Source organism: Scyliorhinus torazame, chromosome 6 (genome assembly GCF_047496885.1).
Source record: "Scyliorhinus torazame isolate Kashiwa2021f chromosome 6, sScyTor2.1, whole genome shotgun sequence".
NCBI classification, from domain to species: Eukaryota; Metazoa; Chordata; class Chondrichthyes; order Carcharhiniformes; family Scyliorhinidae; genus Scyliorhinus; species Scyliorhinus torazame.
The window spans coordinates 161,927,104-161,948,537 of record NC_092712.1 but is presented as its reverse complement, the minus strand read 5'-3'; the positions used below and the strand labels follow the sequence as shown (position 1 = coordinate 161,948,537).

The window sequence follows — 21,434 nt, the reverse complement described above, 5'->3', positions numbered from 1 at the left end:
ATCGCGTCCAGCGCGGGGACGGAGAATCATTTTCTGCGCACGGAATCAGGAGCGATGCCGGGTCCCCGATTCTCCGGGACCCAAAATGTTCTCGGAGTACGCCGCGCCATGCATCCCTTACCTGCGGCCATTGTTGGAGGCTCACCCCGTCATTCTCAGCCCCTGACCAGCTGAAGTCCCGTCAGCGTGGACCACTCATGGTCATGCCATTCGGGATACTCGCGTGGCAGCTGCAGGCTCAGTCCGCGGCCACCATGGTTGGGGGAGGGCCGATCAGAGGGCAGGGGTGTCATCATTCGGGACTATTTGTGAGGTCCAGCTCTGCGGTCTGAGTTTGCCATGAAGCACGGCGTGGCCTCTGACCCGGAAGTGCGAGGGCCAGTATCTGCAGCTAAAGCTGCTAGAAACACGCCAGGTTCCTACTAGCCACCTGCAGTGTTCTGAATATGCGGCCTTTTCATGCCAGTTTTTCTAGTGTGAAAGGCCGGGGGTGGAATTCTCCCCCCCACCCCGGGTGGGAGAATCGCCGGTGCGCCGCACGAATCCCGCCACGCTGCCCCGGCACCCGAATGCGATTCTCCCCCCCCCCAAACCAGCGCGGCCTCCTTTCCTCCGCCGCCCCGCAAGAAGATGTCGGATGGCCGCGGGGAGGACGGCAACCGCATAAATGACGCGGCGCCGCTCCTAGCCCCCCGGGAGCGGGAGAATAGGGGGCTGGGAGCGGCCTCTGACGCCGGAGTGAAACACTCCGGTTTTCACTCCGGCGTCGGGACTTAGTCTCCCGATTAGAGAATTGCGCCCATAGTTTTTACGACGGCTTGGGGACATAGTCCCAAAAATAGAGAATCCAGCCCATGCTGTCTTTTCTGAAAGATTTGGGATAAATTTACCAATAAAATGAAACATGCCGAGTATTCTCAGTACTCCCTTTTGTTCTGTTGGTTGAGGCATATTCACAATGGCTTATATTTTCATGCCATCAGACTTTATTCCTTGAGCAGACAACCAAGCAGACAACCAACCTCTCCTTGGCATGTTATTTCCTTCACATCAAATTGATATTTGGCCTTGTTGAAGTGTAACCCATTTTTCTTGACATTCTGCAACACTTCTTAGCCTTTCAATGTGTTCCTCTTGTGTGGAACATCAAATGATGATATCACCGACATGTACTCGAACAATCTAAATGACTTCAATTATGGTGTTCCATCGATCGGTGGAAGATTTCTGATGCTGAGAGTATGCCAAAGGGCAGACGAAGAAAGCAATATCTACCAAACAGAGTATTGAATACAATACTTAGTACTCTCTTCATCTAACTTGATTTTCCAGAATCCCTGCGAAGCATCAAGTTTGCTGAAATATGTTGCACCTGACACCTCACTTGTGATCTCGTCCCACTTAGGTATCGGATAGTGTTCCCTTTTTATATTTGCATTGTGGTTTTTAGGATCCTGAGAACATTAATTCATTTTTTGAATGCACACCATCGAATTGACTGAACATGTCGGCTTTTCGATCTTTTTGATCACACCAAGAGTAACAAATCTGTCTAATTCAGCTTTTAGACGGTAATGTAATGGTGCAGGAACTCTTTTCGAAGCATGTATCACTGGTTGAGCATCTTTCTTGAGTTGAATCTTGTAGGCGAAAGGCAAAACACCGAAACCTTGAACCATTTCTGAAAAAGGTTACACAATGGACTCCAGTGATCCGCTGTCTGTGCTCAGTGCAAAGTCAGTCCTATCCACTCTTTTTACAAGTTCCAGTGCTTCACACGATTCAACACCTTGCAGCGACTCACGCTCTTTATGGAGAATTTGACTTTGCGAAAACATTATTTGGCAAAATGGTTTTTGCCTTTGCACTTTGTGCAGATTTTTCCATGTGCTGGATTGCCTCGGTAGGTTCCTGTTTCCAAATGTTTTACACATATTGGCAGCTTCTGGCAAATGTTTGAAATGGCCGCCGGTGCTGAGACCACGTTTTACCGTAGTACCTTGCAGTACTACCTGGGTGCCATGCTGGCACTGCCAAAGTGGCCAGATAGAACTTCCAGTTGGCAGGGACACTGCCAGGGTGCCAGGCTGGCACTGCGTGGGTGTTGGGGGTGTGTGGGGAGAGGGGCCCAGGGAACATTCGAGAGTGCGTTCGGCTCGGAGAGGTTGGGAATCGTTTTGGGGGCCTCCGAGATCGGACGCCATTTTTAATTGGAGTATCAATCTCTCGTTACACTGGGGAGTTCCGGTGAGCGGAGGTCACCACTGTGCAAAACGGGGCTATGTGCGGTCTCAGCCATGCATTCCCCATTCAGGCCCCTTATGCCAGTCACGATGAATAGCCGTGTGTTTCTCGGCACTGTGAGCATCAGCAAGCACGTAACTAAAGTGCTTGCTTGGGGACTTTGTTTCCTTTTGGGAGAATCGCACCCAATGTTTTGAAGTTTCAGTAGCTCTTTGTATTTCTTTTGGGAAGTGGCCCTTTTACTTTGTCCCTCAGTTTGTTCAATTTGATTTAATTAGTTGGAATCCGGAAGAGTTCAAAATCAAGGCAAAACCTGCTCCCAGGCCTGGAGAAACTTGCCATTAACAAGTCCAGGTATCAGGTGACTGAGGGGGGTCATCTAAGCCCAACCGTCTGGCCCTCTTAAGCAGCTTCAGCTGTGGCTGCGTTTCCTTGGAATGCAACCGTGCGGTGTCCACGGACACAAGCAAGACGATCTGTGCCCCATGGGCACCGTAGTGTCTGCCGTGCTTCACTGACCCTTTAAATCACCATTTGATTTAATGTTTTTAAGTTTCATTTGCTCTTTATTTTTGTTTAGGGCAGTGCTCCTTTAAGGAATGGCCACTTTTAATTTATCCCTCAGCTTGTTAATTTACTTTAATTGGTTAGACCTTAAAATAGTTCAAAGTCAAGGAGAGTGATGATAACTCATGGTTCAAGGATAAATACTTGGGTGCATGGGATCATGTATTACTGGGAGGGGATGCACCCAGACTGCAGATTATGGCCTGGCCTGTTCGTGTGGTAGGTTATTTGATTTATTATTGTCTCATGTATTAGTATACAATGAAAAGTATTGTTTCTTGCATGATGTCCAAACAATGCATACCGTACATAGGGAAGGAAGGAGAGACTGCAGAATATAGTGCTACAGTTATAGCAAGGTGTAGAGAAAAGATCAACTTAATACGAGGTAGGTCCATTCAAATGTTTGATGGCTGTAAGGAGGAAGCTGTTCTTGAGTCGGTTGGTACGTGACCTCAAATTTTGGTATCTTTTTCCTGATGGAAGAAGGTGGAAGAGAGTATGGCCGGGGTGCGTGGGGTCCTTAATTATGCTGGCTGCCTTTCTGAGGCAGCGGGAATTAGATAGAGTCAATGGATGGGAGGCTGGTTTGCTGATGGACTGGGCTACATTCACGGCCTTTTGTAGTTTCCTGCAGTCTTGGGCAGAGCAGGCTCCAGACCAAGCTGTGATACAACCAGAAAGAATGCGTTCTATGGTGCATCCATAGAAGTTGGTGAGGGTCGTAGCTGACATGCCAAATTTCCTTAGTCTTCTGAGAAAGTGAAGTCGTTGGTGGGCTTTCCTAACTATAGTGTCGGCATGGGGGGACCAGGACAGGCTGTTGGTGATCTGTACACCTAAAAGCTTGAAGCTCTCGCCCCTTTCTACTTCGTTCCCATTGATATAGACAGGGCATGTTCTTCACTACGCTTCCTGAAGTCGATGACAATCTCCTTCGTTTTTTGACATTGGGGGAGAGATTATTGTTGTCGCACCAGTTCACCAGATTCTCTATCTCATTCCTGTACTCTGCCTCGTCATTGTTTGAATTCCGACCCACTACGGTGGTGTCATCAGCAAATTTGAAAATCGAGTTGGAGGGGAATTTGTCCACACAGTCATAGGTGTATAAGGAGTATAGTAGGGGGCTGAGGACACAGCCTTGTGGGGCACCGGTATTGAGGATGATCGTGGAGGAGGTGTTGTTGCCTATCTTTACTGATTGTGGCCTGTGGGTTAGAAAGTTCAGGATCCAGTCGCGGAGGGAGGAGCCGAGGCCAAGGCAACGGAGTTTGGAGATGAGTTTCGTAGGAATGATGGTGTTGAAGCTGGTGTCGATTAAATAGGAGTCTGACATAGGTGTCTTTGTTATCTAGGTGTTCCAGGGTTGAGTGCAGGGTCATGGAAATGGCGTCTACTGTGGACCTGTTGCAGCGGTAGGTGAACTGTCGTGGATCAAAGCAATCCGGAGGCTGGAGTTGATTCGTGCCATGACTAACCTTTTGAAGCACTTCATGATGATGGATGTCAGAGCCACTGGACAATAGTCTTTAAGGCTCGCTGCTTGACTTTTTTTGGTACAGGGATGAGGCTCGTCTTCTTGAAGCAGATAGGGACCTCAGATTGTTGTAAAGAGAGGTTGAAGATGTCTGCGAATACCCCCGCCAGCTGATCCACGCAAGACCAGAGTGCTCGTCTGGGTACCCCATCTGGGCCAGTAGCTTTCCGTGGGTTGACTGTGCGTTGGTACAATGCGGATGGTCCGCACGCACACTAAACCGCTCGGGGGTGGAGTGGTTAATTCGGGTTAATGTTGGCCATAGTCCTCTTTGGAAACAGGGGGCTTTCCAGAACAGTGAGGAAGGTTTGAGCAAGGAGGGACCTGGAGGAAGAGCGAACAAAATGGGGAGCATTGTGAAAGGAGGGTTATGCAAGGCATGCGGCGAAGAATGAGACCTCACAATGATAGGCAGAGGGACAAGGAGGTGGATGAAGAGGGCAAACAATGGAAGGCAGAGGGAAGACAATGTCTCTGTCAAGGTTCCAGTTGAAGTTCAGAGGCTGGCAGACAGGAGTCACAGAGTGCAGACAATCCTGTTGTGAAATGGAAAGGAATCACAGATGGCAGGCGGTCCATGGGCTATGTGGACCTCACAGTCACAAGTCACCAATAGGAGACAGTGCAGAAGAGCAGTGGGCATGCAGCAGGAGGAATCATCAAATCTTCATTGGATGCATGAGGCAAAGGAGGTAAAGGTGTCTGAAGGCACACAGCTCCAGCAGGATGCACTGCATGGGGCAGACTGAGCATCAACAGGATTCTGAGGATCAGAAACACAGACAGCGGAGTTGACTGGCATCACTGAGACTCTATTGTTCATGAGTCTCCTTTCTATACATGAGTGAGAGGTTGTGGGCAGGCAGTGATTGTCCAGATTGTCTGCAACATATATCACATGCTCTAAGAAGACCTTGTGCCACGTGGGTTTGGAGGCTGCTTCCTACCAGTGGCCCTGAAGGTGATGACAGACTCTATTTCTTTGCCACTGGGTCTTTTCAGGGACCAACTAGGAACCTGTACGACATTTCCCAGCAGGCAACACATCGGTGCGTACAGCAGGTGTTGGGGGGGGGGGGCATAATTACGTGAACATTGCTCTGGACGAGGTTAGTCAGACTAAGAGATTCACGGTCTGCGCACCTATCTCTGGGTTCCCAAGAATACAGGGAGCAATAGACTGCACTCATGTGACTGCACAGGCTTCCTGGCAGCAATGCCTGATCTTCATCAACTGCAAGGTCTTCCATTCAATCAACGTGCCGTAGGTGTGTGACCATCGGAAGTAAATCCGGCACATTTGTGCACGATTCCCTGGGAGTTGCCATGACTCCTACATCCTCAGACCCTCCCAGGTGACTGGGGTCTTTATGGGGCCAGAATGTCTTCAGGGATGGTTGCTGGGGGAATAAGGGCAACCTACTTAAACACTGGTTCTTGACTCTGGTGCGTCACCTTCATATTTCAGCTAAGGAAAGGTACAAAAGTGCCCACATCACCACACACTCCCTCATGGAGAAGACCATAGGGCATCTGAAGATGTGATTCAGATGTCTGAACCACTCCGGTGGCTCTCTGTAATATGGATCGGAGATTTTGCCACATGATTGCTGTGCCCTTCTCCATCTGGCTATACAGAAAGGAGAGCCCCTACAAAAGGGTGAACTGGAGGAGGAGCCCTCCTCGGAAGATGAAGATGAGCTGCAGGAACCTCTGGGGATGGTGAGGGATAATATGAGCCTGCTGATGCCATGGAGGAGGGAAGATGTGGGAGGTGAGCTCCATATACCCTAATAGCTGAAAGGTATTGAGCTAATAATCATGATATGCTGCACAGATTTCCTGATGATCCTTAGAAGGATCCTGAGGGATAGAAGTATAAGAACACCATGATGTTCAGTGCCACAGGCTACAATGCTGGCCCTCTGCCATTTGAAGGTAATTTGAACTCTGCTTGGACAACCTTCCTTCAGGGTAACATTGTCTCCCTGGGCAGCTCTGCTTACACCCCTCTCTGAGGTCTCCTTGTCCTTCAGCATCGCCAGCTATGTATGCAGTTGGCAAGCTGGTTGCTGCTACCTTTGACCAGCTGTTCTCCACTCCCTCATTCTCCTTCCCTCACCCTCACTTGAGGAACCTCCTCCAGAATGCACTATTCCCACAGTCTCTGTACCTCTTTTTGTTTCAGTCTTCCCTGGGCTGGAACCTCCTTGCGTGGAGCCTCACTTTAAAATGCCTCCCTTCAGCTGAACCCTTCAGTGGCTCAATGTCAGAGATTTGCTCAGCATGCTGAGGAAACAATTTCTTCACTCCTCATGCAGTCTCAGCTGCAGCCTCCAACCCCTCCTTGTGCTGCTCAGATACTGTCATTTAAACCACCATTATGCTCCTTCAATGATCCTGTCGTGATCGTCTCCTGCCTGTGAAGACTGTGTGACCACAAATCATGCAGGCAGCGAGAAATCACGGGGAATTGATAATTAAATTGCCACAATTATTTTATAATGTTGTCAAGTTCCTTTAAGAGATAACTGCATGATTGCCGAGTCTCAAGAAATGAATCCATAACATGTTTACCATATCCCTTATGAGCGATTGGTACCTTGTGTCTTGTACAGTAAATATGCCCAAGGTATTATGTCACTATAATAACACAACACATAATAGGCCTATACTGAAAGACAGACAAACCTGCTACTTTTAGCCCAACTCCTCGTTTGTAATATTTGAGTTGAGTGTGATGACCTTGGAGACTGTCTCAATGTTGCCAGGCCTGATTGTCAGGCAGCAATAGAACGTCATTCACCCATTGCGTAAATGTAATATTCTCTCTTTAAAATCTGGACATCATCAAAACAGGTGGAGCTGGAAGCAGGTTCCCATTTAGAATTGTAGCCATCTGGGATGGCCACTTACAAAGTAAGCATGGATACTTGCAAATACTCAAGGGAAATATGGCCAATGCAGGATTCAGGCAAACTCAGACTTAATGTATATTTGCTAACAGAGAACCAGACAGTATCGAAACCCCCAGCCGATCTGCATTCTCATGGCCCATTTTCCCAGGACAAAGGACTGGTACTCGGGTATCAGATACAATTCCAGACACATTGGCGCCACACCCTTCACCCACGAAGCCCAAACAGCCAAGGTCAATGACCGCTCAGGACATGCCCAGCCATCAAGGCACCCGCCCCTTTATTGGCTCAAATCGAAGGCAGGAATCGAAGCCTGCCGAATTATTGGGTCCAAAGCTATGGACTGCCCAAAAGAGCGCGAAACCCCAAAGAATAAAGAGGACACTGCCATGTGTTCGATCTCGTTTGGCCCTGGCACACCGGCACTCTTCAGCCTGGCCTATACCTGAAGACAACTGCAGCACCACGAGTTCAAGATCAACGATCGCTACCAGACGGATGAGTCCAGCAGAACCGAAGTTACTTCTCCAGACCCAGCCACTCCAGATCCAAACAAAGGCCATGTTCCCCTGCCAAAGCCGGGTGCCTGAAGTTAAGTACAGGTTGTTGTAGTGTTAGGTATAATGTAGCTTGTAGTGTTTTTATGTTGCATGTGTGAGTTAATCTTGTGTGTAAATAAACTATTATTGAACTTGAACTAACTGACTGGTTGTTGGGTCTTTGATCAATATCCGGTTAAACCTTGTGGTGGTATCATCTGATACCGGGCGACTCTGAAAGCAATATCACTCAATATTAAAAAGGGCAACATTATTGGCGTCTCCGGTGCAAATTGGCAACAGAATAAATCCCAATGAAAGGATGGAATTTGACAAATTTAAAATCTCTTGGATTCGTGAATTCAGAAATGAAAATGTAAAGTTAGCTTTTACAAAATATTAAAGCAGTGTCATTACATATAAACTTGTCGACAGAATGACCTGGCAAAATATTTTGAAGATTTTTTTTTAAAGCTGTAAAGATCATATTGATAGAAATGCATTTAGCACGAGAATAAAGGTAATTTTATATTTTGTTCTCTTAGCAGGAACTCTCGCCCTCCCTGTCACAAGTTCTTTTTCTCAGATGAACATACCCTGGCGAAAAAGCTGTTGGAACAGAAACTTACCTGGTCCTGGGCAATCCCTTTGGCAGTCCTCCATGGATTCAAAGTTGATTCCAAATTCATTCCACTTACAGCCACCATATGTAAATTGCACACATGCATTTATGACTGGATTGTAATAATAACGGACCATGCTTGCCCGACACCATCCCACTACACGTGGCAGAGAGCAGATTGGATTGTCTAGAAAAATACAAATTGTTACATGTAACATCTGTAGAATTACATAATAATTGATTTAATACACAGATCTTGGTTACTACAAAAATAATAACATGAGGGGCATGATCTATTGGCGTGTTGCGCCTGCAAGATGGCAAGGCATGGCCGCTAGAAGCCGGGGGATCCCTCTTCTGGGATCCACCCAGTTTGCCATGACTCGCGAACTATAAAAGGATCACGCGAGACATCACGGGCGAAATTCTCCCCCAACGGCGCGATGTCCGCCGACTGGCGCCAAAGACGGCGCCAATCAGACGGAATCGCGCCGGCCCAAAGGTGCGGAATGCTCCGCATCTTTGGCGGCCTAGCCCCAACATTGAGGGCATTTGTTGCCCCGCCAGCTGGCGCGGAAATGCGGCGCATGCGCGGGAGCGTCAGCGGCCGCTGACAGTTTCCCGGCGCATGCGCGGGAGCGTCAGCGGCCGCTGACAGTTTCCTGCGCATGCGCAGTGGGGAGAGTCTCTTCCGCCTCCACCATGGTGGAGGCCGTGGCGGAGGCGGAAGGGAAAGAGTGCCCCCACGGCACAGGCCCGCCCGCGGATCGGTGGGCCCCGATTGTGGGCCAGGCCACCGTGGGGGCACCCCCCGGCGTCAGATCGCCCCGCCCCCCCCCCCCCCCCCCCCCCCAGGACCCCGGAGCCCGCCCACGCCGCCTGGTCCCGCCGGTAAATACCAGGTTTGATTTATGCCGGCGGGACTGGCAATTTCTGGGCGGGACTTCGGCCCATCCGGGCCGGAGAATTGAACAGGGGGTCCCGCCAACCGGCGCTGCCCGATTTCCCCGCCCAATCACCGGTACCGGAGACTTCGGCGGGGGCAGGATTCACGGCGGCCAACGGCCATTCTCCGACCCGGCGGGGGGTCGGAGAATGACTCCCCACGATCTGAATCCTGCCCGTTGCAGGTGGGATCACTATCTGGCAAATCTGCACATTAGAGTGAGACAACTAGTCTCACTCTATTATGCACTTGCTGCATCTACTGTGGGCCTGGAATCTAACCCGTTTTCCTCAGAGACCTCGGGCGAGCGCCGTTCAGTGCTGGTCCCCACAAATGCAGAGCAGATGGAATGGCACTGGTTGAGGTTTCCCAAAGGAACAGAAGCTCCAGATGTTTGCCCTCTGGGCAGAGTGGCACTCTGGAACTGCAGGTGCCACCTTCGCAAATTTGCACTGCCAGCCTGGCAACCTGCTGATGCCACCTGGGTGGCAGACTAGCACTGACAAGGTGCCCAGGTGGCACTGGTCGGGGGCACTGCCAGGCTGGTGGTGCCTGACTGCCATTTTTCCAATGATGGGGATTGGGCCTGGGGATGCCCTACTTGTGTGCCGTGTGGGTGGGGGGGGGGGGGGGTGAAGCTGTGGACCCCCTTGTCATAATATACACCAGTATATCATGGTGCAGACACACACTGATGGACACACAGTGGGACCAATCAACATACACAACACCGCATCCAATCACCAGTGAGAGCACACACACTATAAAGACAGGGGGCATCAGAGTTCCCGCTCATTCGAGTAGCAGCTAGCACGGAGCTCACAGCCTGAAACGCAGACATTCACCATGTGCTGAGTGCTTCGACTGGTTAGGACAAGGCAAAGGTCTTTAGTTAAAGCTAGTATCGTATTAACCCACACTCTAAATATGTTTAAACACTTAATGATTCAATAAAATAGTATTCTACGATTTCAAGTGTTGGTGACCTGTATGTGATCCACACCCAACACATCACCCCTCAAAGATGAATTGGGTCTTTGGATAGTTGTGGGTTGATTGTTAGGGATGCCATCTAAAAATAGCGTCTCAAACTTTTCCTGCATTGAGGAGTTCTGGTGAGCGGAGCTCCTCAGTGCAGGAAACGGGAATAAGTTGGGCCTTGAAGGGGAGTTCTCTGCTGAGGCTGCAAATTGCAACACAGTCCTGATAGAGAGCGGGGTGTTCCTTGACTCCGGATAAACGTGCACGTCACGGGATTCCAATTTGGTTTGATCGCACCACATTGAAATCAAAACCTTTACTTGTGAGTCATCCGCGCCTGTAAGGAAAGCTTTGCTCGACACGCCATCCCACTCATTGTGATGTTGGGCAATGGCCCCTGCTTCGCAAGCCAGGAATGGTCCAACTTTGCCAGGAGGTACAACTTTGGGCATGTGACATCCAGTCCCCTGTACCCCCAATCCAACGGCAAAGCGGAGAAGGGCGTCCACATAGTAAAACGGCTCCTCCAGCACTTAGTGCCAAAAAAGAGCCCCCTTATTAAAAAATGAATCTTGCCATTCCTGGCTCCCTCGCTGACTGATTCGCCCAAATTGCATCTCAGCTGCTCGTCACTAACAAAGGGGAGCTATTTATAAACACTCCCTCACCACTCACTCCCAGTCTACACACAAACATGACAGCGTGCAGACCTGCCTCTCTCTTTGGCGATACCAACCTGATCAGGCTTCTCGATGCCGTCAATGAGAGATGGGGAACCCTGTTCCCCTGAGGGGATTGCAAAATCATCCGCAGGGTCAGCAATGCCTCCTGGGAGGCAGAGGGAGCTGCAATGGGTGTGGGCAGTGTGACCAGGAGGACCGCAGTCCAATGTAGGAAGAAGACAATTAACCTCCAACAAGCTGCAACGGTAAGTTACCACCTCCCTTCTGGCATCACTTCCGCCTGCCACCGCTCAATTTCCCAAACCCTGCCCCCAATTCACTGACTGACACCTCGCAACACCAACATCCCATCTTCAAGCTTGTTTCTCAGGACCCTCTTGCACCCACTAGCACAGCCCTTTCATGTCCAGGTGCAGTGCCCTCACATGCCACCTGCGATAGAACTCCCTGACCCATCAAACGTGCAGCTCACAATGTCCTCTCTTTGTCCCCGCAGGAGAACGTGGTCCATTACAAGAGGGAAAGGGCGAAGACGGGGTGCGGGGGGGGGGGGGGGGTGTGTAGACCAGAGATCTTGGGCGTCATTCTCCGCCGGCGGGAGTCTCCATTTTGCCAGCACCAGGGGGTTTCCCGACGGCGTGGGGCTGCCCCACAATGGGAAACCCCATTGACCGGTCGGTGTTACGGAGACTCCCGCCGGCCGGTCGGCGCAGAAATGTGGCGGGGCGGGTAGGAGAATTTCGCCCCTTAGTCCTCACCTCCTATGAGGAATGGGTTTTGGAGATCATGGGGTTGTCTAAGGAGAGAGCAGTGACCACAGCAAGATTGGCCTGCGTCAAAGAGGTGAGCATCCACTGCCCCTTCACCCAGATGACCTGACTCAAGTGAGTTGTTGATGTCCCACCAAACTGTCCTTCCATTTCACTGAGCACATATCCATTGTCTTGCAGGATCACCATCTGATGAGGCCAGGCCTTCTCTTAAAAGAGGCGCAGAAGGAAGCGAACACTGAAGGGTGCCACCCATACCAGCCGGGAGATTTAGTCCTCGTGACGGTCTTCCAGAGGAAACACTGCCTGGAACCTCATTGGGAATGCTCTCATCAGGTGCTGCTGACAACCCACACTGCCGTGAAAGTCGAAGGGCGACCTTTGTGGATCCATGCCACACATGTCAAACGGGCACCGACCACAGACAAAAGTGCCAGAACCTGAACCTTGACTGGACCATCGAGATATGGACTCTAATACTGACGTTCTTCTGCGCGGCCCTTACGGGGCATGGATTTAGAATTCTGCGGTCCAAAAGATGCAGGCCATTGCCTCACAGGGCAACTGGACCAATTGTTGGATTTGTACTCATTTTCCCACAAACCCTTCCTCCTCAGAGATGAGATTTTTGCCCTCCCCTTGGATTCTGCATGGTCCCAAGGTAGTTCAGGGGCACTTATCCGTCATACGCCCACTTGGAGGCGGCAGCCTACTTCTGTGGTTGTTAAGGGGTCAGTCTGGCTAAGCATTAGAAGGAATTCTACCCAGGGCAGTACTGGGGTGGGTGATTTACCATTAAGTTCCTGTGTCTATCTTGCTGCTTATGATTACGGGAAGCTCAATTCCGCTTCTACAACTAGTCAGGCCCAATGACATCCTTTTCAGAATGCAAAAGGAATGAGTCGACATTCCGACCCCAGGCACCTTCCCCTGAGGCCGATCTCACATATATACTAAACAGAATGGTTGTAACTGTCAGTGGGCGTATAATCTGACCCTGGGCAACTCCACAATCATCTGTGCCTCTAATGGCTACGTCAAGGGAAGGTTTGGGCCCTGTAATTATAGGAACACTACCAGAACCATACCTTTTGGTACCCGACCCTTGTTCGCAATGCTTCCCCCTGGCTTTGTGGGAATAGCGCCTCCAAGACACTTCCTGTTGACTGGACAGAGGCCTGCGCCATTGGCAATATTATCACCGAAGCCTTCGGGGTCAAACACCTTGCCATTCACTCCCTCCATAACCACCTGGGACCTCCGGGGCGACCTTAAAGATCAATCTCAAATCCACTGGTTACCCTTAATTCCGGGATTCACCAGTTTGTACGCGCCCTAATCCCAGGTCTGGGAATCTCAGAATTAGAAAGGGTTATCATTAACTTCTCTTCCACTTTGGAAATCATTGAGAACAGAACGGTGGATGCCACCCAGGGGTTGCAATCAGAAATTCAGTTGCTCATTACAGTGGTACTCCAAAATCAAATGACCTTTGATTTCCTATTGACAGCGCAAGGGGGAATCTGTGCAGCCATTAACGAATCTTGCTGCTTTTATGCCAATGAGGACCAAAGAATCGAGACGGATGTGCGTGACAGACAGGAACAAGTTCGCCTTCTCGATTCTGTGGCTCAAGAAAAGCCTTTTGATTGGTGGGGATGGCTCCCTGATATTCGAGGGTGGTTTGGGGGATTTCTAAAGACCCTCCTCGTATCTGGGGATAGGCCTTGCCCTTCTTATCCTCCTCTGCATAATGATACGGATCCTCCTTTGTTGTGTTTGCTCTGGCTGCCGATTAAGGACTGAAAGCCCCAGTTAATGATCCCGCAGCCAGCTCCTTCTCCTCCTCAATGATCAGAACCTTACGGACAAGGGAGCCCGACGGCTCGGGGAGACAGAGCTTGAGTAAAATCCTAAATTGTCCTTGAAAGACAAAAGGGGGAAAGTGTGGAATCCGTTAATATAACTGGTCCTGTGCAAGAGTAATGATTGGTTTCTGGGCAAGGGCCATAAGCTAGAATGAAATCCAAGCAAATAACTGATTTTTAGTAATGACGCAAGTCTGTGGAGACAGAAAGATGAAAGTAATCATAACAAGGATGCCTTTTTCTGTAAACTATCATTGTTTTCAGGTCAAAGGGAAGATAAGGAAGCAAGAGGAGGATGGAATGAGCTAGTGTTTCTATTGGTCAATTGCCCTGTTTTCTATCGCTTTCTATTGGCTAGAATTACTGTCCTTTCATTGGTCCAAAATGAAAGTTTAACTGTGATATTATTGGCATATGTGACGATCAATTAAAGGCTTAAAATGTATCTGTCAATTCTATTGGTTAAATCAAGCTATATATGTTTCTGCTTACCAGAATAATTTCGAGTAAGGCAGTGCATCGCACTGGTTTATCTCTCCATGTGCACATGACAATAAAGTTTGATCAAAGAGCTCCTGTGTCAGCCTTGTAATACTTCGACAACATCATAAGTAATAAATGCAGGAGTTGGCCATGCAACTGCTTGAGCCTGCTCCACAATTCAATAAGATCATGGCTGATCGGACTGTGCTTCAACTCCACTTTTCTGACTGCCTCCACTGAACCCTTCTTGCCCCCACCCCTCCCTTAACATCACCCTCAACTCATTTTTGATCAAAGCCGATCCAAAGTAGCGTTGAATAGATTCAATGGCTTCATTGCTGTCTGGAGAAGAGTATTCCAAAGACGAATGACCCTCTGAGGAAAGGAATTTCTCCTCAACTCCATCTTTTATAGAAAATCCTTCATTTTTAAACTGCTAGGTTTTTTAAAAACTGCCAGTGCTAGTTTCTCCCACAAGGGAAGAATCCTCTCTGCATCTCCCTTGGCAAGTCACCTCAGAATCTTTTGTGTTTCAATAAGACGAGATCTCATTTTTCAAAACTCAAGTAGGTATAGGCCCAACTTGCGTAACATTTCCTCATGAGAACACACTTTCATCCCAGGAATAAACCGAGTGAACCTTCTCTGGCCTCTTTCCATTGCAAGTATATCCCTCCTTAAGTAAGGAGGCCAAACTGCACACTCCACTCTCAGTATATGCTCATCAATGCCCTGTAAAGTTATGGCAGGACTTGTCTACATATATACTCAATCCCTCCTGCAATAAAACCAAATGCTCTAATTGTCTTCCTAATTACTTGCTGTCCAACCTATTATGTACAACTAATTTTTTGAGATTCATGTACAAAGACACAGAAATATCTCCATACCTAAGCATTCTGCGTCTCTCAACTCTTAGATAATATTGGGATTTTTATGCAGTGAAGGGGCAGCACCAGTTACACTTGTATGCCTCGGAACATCACACCAGATAGAAGAGATGTACACTAGACGCAACATTGACAGTAACAAATTATATTTACGTGTTTACAATGTATAAACAACCTATGAACACCCAGGCCACCTCAGTGCGATTGGTATTTATTAATTTTTCATACACTACCTGTATCTCTTAGTGCCTCCCTCAGATCCACAGCTTTACTGGAGGCAGCCTGCTGAGTTCTATTTCCTGTTGTTACAGTGACCTTGGCGGGTGCCTTCTGGCGTGCTGAGGCCTTGGAGGTTTCCAGTCTGCTGTGCGTCTTCTGCTGTGGGACAGCCTTTGGCCTGTGCAGCTCAATCTAATGGAGTCACAGGCAAAGGAAATTTAGTGCAGCTGGTCGTCTATGGAGGGTCCTAAGTGGATTGTCCAGGAGCGTCCAGCTGACATTCTCCATGTGAGTGCCTGAGGGTGCCTGAGGAGAAGGGCCCCCGGAGAGAAATAGAGGTGCTCCATCCCAATCAGGTCTAGCCACTGATACATCCCACCAAAACGCTAGAGTGCACGTGCCGGATCCAAGTCCTGGACCAAGGTAAAAGGCAGTCACCATCCAGTATATATTTTGGTGTGTTGGCCTATTGGCACAATGACAATAAACTCACTGTGGGCGGGTTCTTCCATTCGCCCTTCTAATCTGCTGATGTCCTCTGATATGCCCATGCCTGTCTGGGAGGGTCCAACATCTCAGGAAGGGACAAGTCCACAGGCTCGGACTCAGCAGATGCCTGACCTCCAAACGTCTTCCGATTGACGGTGACTTTGGATGTCCCCACCTCTACCATGCTGCGGACCCCATTTGGTGCTGTGTTCACAAGATGGTGAACCCTGAGCCTGCTCCAGAACTAGGTCCCACCGAAGTGTGTGGGCGGATTCTCTGACCCCCCGCCAGGCTGGAGAATCGCCGGGGGGCGGTGTGAATCCCGCCCGCGCCGGCTGCCCCACGGCGATTCTCCGGCCCACGATGGGCCGACCGGCCTCCCATTTTAGGCTGGTCCCGCTAGCGTAAATTAGACCTGGGATGGGATTCTCCGACCCCCAGCAGGTCTGGGGGTAGGGAGGGGCTAGGGGGGAGGGGCTGGTGGAAGGGGAAGGAGGGGAGGGGCTGGGGAGGAGGGGGGTTGGAGAGGGTGCGTGGCGGAGAGGGTGCGTGCCGGGGAGGAGAGGGGGGGTTGGGTAGGGTGCGTGCCGGGGAGGAGGATGGGGGGGTTTGGGGAGGGTGTGTGCTGGGAGGAGAGGGGGTGATTTGGGGAGGGTGCGTGTCAGGGAGGAGAGGGGGGGGATTTAGGGAGGGTGCATGCCGGGGACGAGAGGGGGGGTTTGGGGAGGATGCGTGCCGGGGAGGGGGGGGCATTGGGGAGGGTGCGTGCCGGGGAGGGGGGGATTGGGGCGGGTGCGTGCCAGGGAGGAGAGAGGGGGGGGTTTTGGGGAGGGTGTGTGCCAGGGAGGAGTGGGGGAGGCCGGGGAGGGCAATGGTGGAGAGGGTGCGTGCCGGGGAGGAGAGGGGAGGGGGTTGGGGAGGGTGCGTGCCAGGGAGGAGGATGGGGGGTTTGGGGAGGGTGTGTGCTGGGAGGAGAGGGGGGGGATTTGGGGAGGGTGCGTGTCAGGGAGGAGAGGGGGGGGGATTTAGGGAGGGTGCATGCCGGGGACGAGAGGGGGGGGTTTGGGGAGGATGCGTGCCGGGGAGGGGGGGGCATTGGGGAGGGTGCGTGCCGGGGAGGGGGGGATTGGGGAGGGTGCGTGCCGGGGAGGGGGGGATTGGGGACGGTGCGTGCCGGGGAGGAGAGGGGTGGGTTTGGGGAGGGTGCGTGTCGGGGAGGAGAGGAGGGGTTGCGGAGGGTGGGTGCCGGGGAGGAGGGGGGGGCGGTTTGGGGAGGGTGCTTGCCAGGGTGGAGGGGGGGGTTTGGGGAGGGTGCGTGCCAGGGAGGGGGGTGGGGGTTGGGGAGGTGCCTGCCAGGGAGGAGAGGGGTGTTTGGGGAAGGTGTGTGCCAGGGTGGAGGGGGGGGGGGGGGGTTTGGGGAGGGTGCGTGCCAGGGAGGGGGGGGGGGGTGGATTGGGGAGGGTGCGTGCTGGGGAGTGGGGGGGAGGGGATTGGGAAGGGTGCGGGGGGGGGTTTGGGTAGGGTGCGTGCTGGGGAGGAGAGGGGGGGGTTTGGGATGATGCGTGCCGGGGAGGAGAGGGGAGGGGGTTGGGGAGGGTGCGTGCCAGGGAGGAGAGGGGGGTTTGGGGAGGGTGCGTGCCAGGGAGGAGAGTGGGTGGTTTGGGGAGGGTGCGTGCCGGGGAGGAGAGTGGGGGGTTTGGGGAGGGTGCGTGCAGGGGAGGAGAGGGGGGTGTGGGGAGGGTGCGTGCCGGGGAGGAGGGGGGGTTTGGGAAGGGTGCGTGCCAGGGAGGAGAGGGGGGATTTGTGGAGGGTGCGTGCCGGGGAGGAGAGGGGGGGTTTGGGGAGGGTGCGTGCCGGGGAGGAGAGGGGTGTGTTTGGGGAGGGTGCGTGACAGGGAGGAGATGGGGGGTTTTGGGGAGGGTGCGTGCAGGGTAGGGGGGGGTTTTGGGGAGGGTGCGTGCAGGGTAGGGGGGGTGTCCGCCTGGCCATGTGCCAGCTGGCAACAGTCGTGACCATTCAGCCCATGGGACCTGGTTGTGGGGGGGGGGGGGGGGGGGGGGGGGGTATGGGCAATGGTGACATGTCATCTAACCCCCCCACCCTCACCCCCCAAACCCTGCAGGCCGTTATGTTTGGTCATCACCCAGCGATGTTGGTCGCCGTGGGAGCCGCACTTCGACATGTTGCCCTGGGGGAGCTGGAGCTGGAGCGTGCCAGGAAGGGGGGCGGAGGTTGCCTCAGAGGAGCGTGCCGCAGGGAGGCAGTTGGCAGCCGCCCAGGCTGGACCGCCGCCCACACGCCAGGAAGAGGAGGAGGAGCAGGTGGTGGTGGTGCCACGGCGACGGAGACACCCGATGAGGCCCCGTGTGAACTGGCCCCGCTCGTCGTACCAGGACCTCACGGACTGGGCATGCAAGAGGAGACTCCAGATGAGCTGGGAAACCGTGGCATACATCTGGCACCTGATGGCACACCTGGCACCGCATGGTACTGGGAGAGGACACCCTCCCCCCGTGGCCGTCAAGGTTACGGTGGCACTGAACTTCTATGCCCTGGGGTCATTCCAGGCGCCGAGTGGGGACCTGTCCGGCATCTCACAGGCATCGGTGCACCGGTGCATCCGTGCAGTGACAAACACCCTCTATGCCATTGCGGACCGCTACATTCAGTTCCCTGTGCACCGGGCCAGCCAGGATGCCCGGGCAGTAGGATTCGCTGCGGCGGCCACGATGCCCATGGTCCAGGGGCGATCGTTGGGATGCACGTCACCGTGCGGCCACCTGCGAATAACATGGCTGTGTTCACCAATAGGAAGGGTACCTATTCCATGAACATTCATCTGGTCTGCGACCACCGCATGATGATCCTCCATGTCTGCGCCTGGTACCCGGGCAGTGCACATGACTCATTCGTATTGGCGCAATCTTTCATCCCCACCATGTTCGAGGGACGCCCCCCCCCCCCCCCCCCCCCCCCCACCGGCTAAGGGGCTGGTTGCTGGGCGACAGAGGTTACACGTTGCGGTCGTGGCTGATGACGCCTATACGGAGGCCACAGACTGAGGCGGAGAACCGCTACAATGATGCCCATGCAGCGACCAAGGGTGATGTTGAGAGGTGCTTTGGGCTGCTGAAGATGCGCTTCAGGTGCCTGGACCACTCTGGAGGGGCCCTCCAGTACCCGTCAGAGAGGGCCTGCTGCATCGTTGTGGTCTGCTGCCTCCTGCACAACATAGCCCAGCAGAGGGGCGATGTGCTGCAGGCAGAGGAGGGGGAAGGGGAGGAACAGCAAGACGAGCGCAGACCTTCCCAGGTGAGGAGGATGGGGGCAATGGTCAGGACAGATGGGCTGGACATGGACAGGAGGGTGACCACCGTTACCAGCTGGGCCAGCGGGCACAGGACAAGCTGATAGCCGCCCAGTTCACGGACTAGGGCGTGGGAATCGCCGCACGGACTAGGGCGTGGGCACAGACTGCACACTACAGCACCAGCCTACCACCGTCACCCCACCCACCCAACACCAACCACTCTCACCCCGCCCAGCCAACCACCTGCACCCCCACCCGCATGCACATCATCCCTCCATTGCACATCCACCTGCGGCACAACAGGCCGGGCTCATCCAGGCCATGGAGGATGATGACTACCCGCCCTGTGATGAGCTCTGGGCCCTATATCGTTAGACAATGTCTGACTCATGGCCACAGTACCACCCTCCACCCGGACCGTCCCTGTATTCGGCCGTGACACTGCAGCGCACGGCCCCGTCATCTGCCCGGGGGGATGGCGAGGGCGACTCGGGGGGAGGGGAGGCGCATTCACCTGAGGGCGACGTTCTATCACCCCTCACACACCCACTGGCGCTCACCTCACACCACACCCCCGCACGCATCGGACAGAGCACAAAGGCAGCTTCTGTCAGTGTGAAAGTGATTTGAATGACAAACAGTGCATACACGTGCCCTAGCCCCAGAACTAATCTGTGCCCTGCACCCGTGCCAACTTACTCAGTGTCTAATTTTTTGGCCTTCTGGGCCCTATGACTACATTTAGGTGGTTCCCCAGACAGGACAGCGGAACTGGAGGTGGACTCCTGTGATTCCTGCCCTGTGACTAGGGACCCCTTTGGCGGCCGTTTCCTGGGGCGCCCCGGCCTAGATGGGCCAGGCTTTGGCTCGGGCGACTGGGATGGTGAGCTGCCAGCCTGTCCTGCCCGTTGCCCACCAGATGCACCTGGGATGGAAGGGGGGAGTCTGAGGTGTCGCGGTGTTCCGGGACCTTCTCTACAGGGGGACCCGGAACGGGCCCCAGCACCTCCTCTTCCCTCAGGGTGCCCAATGGCCCCCGGGCCTCTACATGGGTTGGGGATGCGAACGGACCGAGCACCTGACGCCCCCCCGGCACCTGGCACTGCCAGTAATGGAGGCCCGCCCTGGTATCAACAAGGGTCGGCAAGCTTGCAGCCATGGAGCTCCGGGAGTTGGCCATCACTGCCTGTGTCTGGGTGACACCAGCCAGCACCTGGGCAATGGCACCGATGCCCTCAGCGATGGCCTGCAGAGACTGGGCCATTGCCTGTTGAGACTGGGCCACGGCGTTGAGCGCCTCTGCGATCTGCTGCTGGCTCTGGGTCATGGCTGCCTGTGAGAGGGCAGCCATATCCTGGGCCACGAAAGCCCCACACCTTGCATACTGCGACCCATGTCTGACACCGTCACACCCATTGCCTCCACCGCGGGTGCCATTCATACGGTGTCAGCCTAGGTGGCACGCCTGACCGGCACCACTACCTGCTCCTGCACGCGGGTGGACTCCTCCACCTTCGTCTGCCACAAGCCGACCATCAGCCCCTTTGGGTCTATGGGTGGTGTGGTACCTCCAGGAACCCGGGACCCGTCTGGGCGCCAGATGGTTGCCTGCGCTGTGTTGCCCTCCGACCGCCTGGCCCCTCGGCTGCTCCTGCCTCCACCTGCTATACCGGGACGGTTGTGTTGTGCGCACCAGTGAGTGTCCCAGATGCCTCATCGTTAAAGTGCCCAACCGAGGTGAGTGTCTCTGCGATGGTGGAGGGAGTAGGAGATAGCAGTGGTGTAATGGCGTGCTCCTCATCCAACCCCAAGTCTGGGGTCCCCTGGTTATTCCTGTCCATCCGTCCCCTGTGTGTGGGTGTCCTGTGTGTCGGTGTTCTGTACGTCAGTGTCCTGTGTGTTAGGGTCCTGTGTGTTAGGGTCCTGTGTGTTAGGGTCCTGTGTGTCAGTGTCCTGTGCGTCAGTGTCCTGTGTGCCAGTGCCCTGGGTTGGCTGCGACGGGGGCCTGTTGCTGCCCTCCTCGTCGCTGGGTGTGGCCCACCAGCGTCGCCGCACTCGCACTAGATATGGGTGGCGTCCGCCTGGTGCTCTGGGTCTATCCCTGGCCCGTGGCCACCCGGGAACGTCCTGAGGGTGGCGTCTGCCTGACGGGCCGGGTCTGTCCCCCTTCCCCCATATCCCTCCTTCCCCCACATCCACTTCCCCCAGATCCCCCTTCCCCTATATCCCCCTTCCCCCATATACCCCCTTCCCCATATCCCCTTCCCCCTATCACCCCTTCCCCCATATCCCTCTTCCCCACACACCCCTTTCCCCATATCCCCCCTTCCCCCATATCACCCCTTCCCCCATATCCCCCATTCCC

At 53.5% G+C, this 21,434-nt stretch overlaps 1 protein-coding gene across 1 annotated transcript in view; it reads right to left on the bottom strand.

The window, feature by feature from the left end:
* Positions 1-21,434, bottom strand: part of LOC140425115 (kunitz-like toxin PcKuz1) — a 54,760-nt gene that overhangs the window by 20,404 nt on the left and 12,922 nt on the right. The window contains exon 2 of the mRNA XM_072509029.1: positions 8,438-8,617. Within this exon, the coding sequence (XP_072365130.1) occupies positions 8,438-8,617 (180 nt within the window). The remainder of the gene's footprint in view (positions 1-8,437; positions 8,618-21,434) is intronic.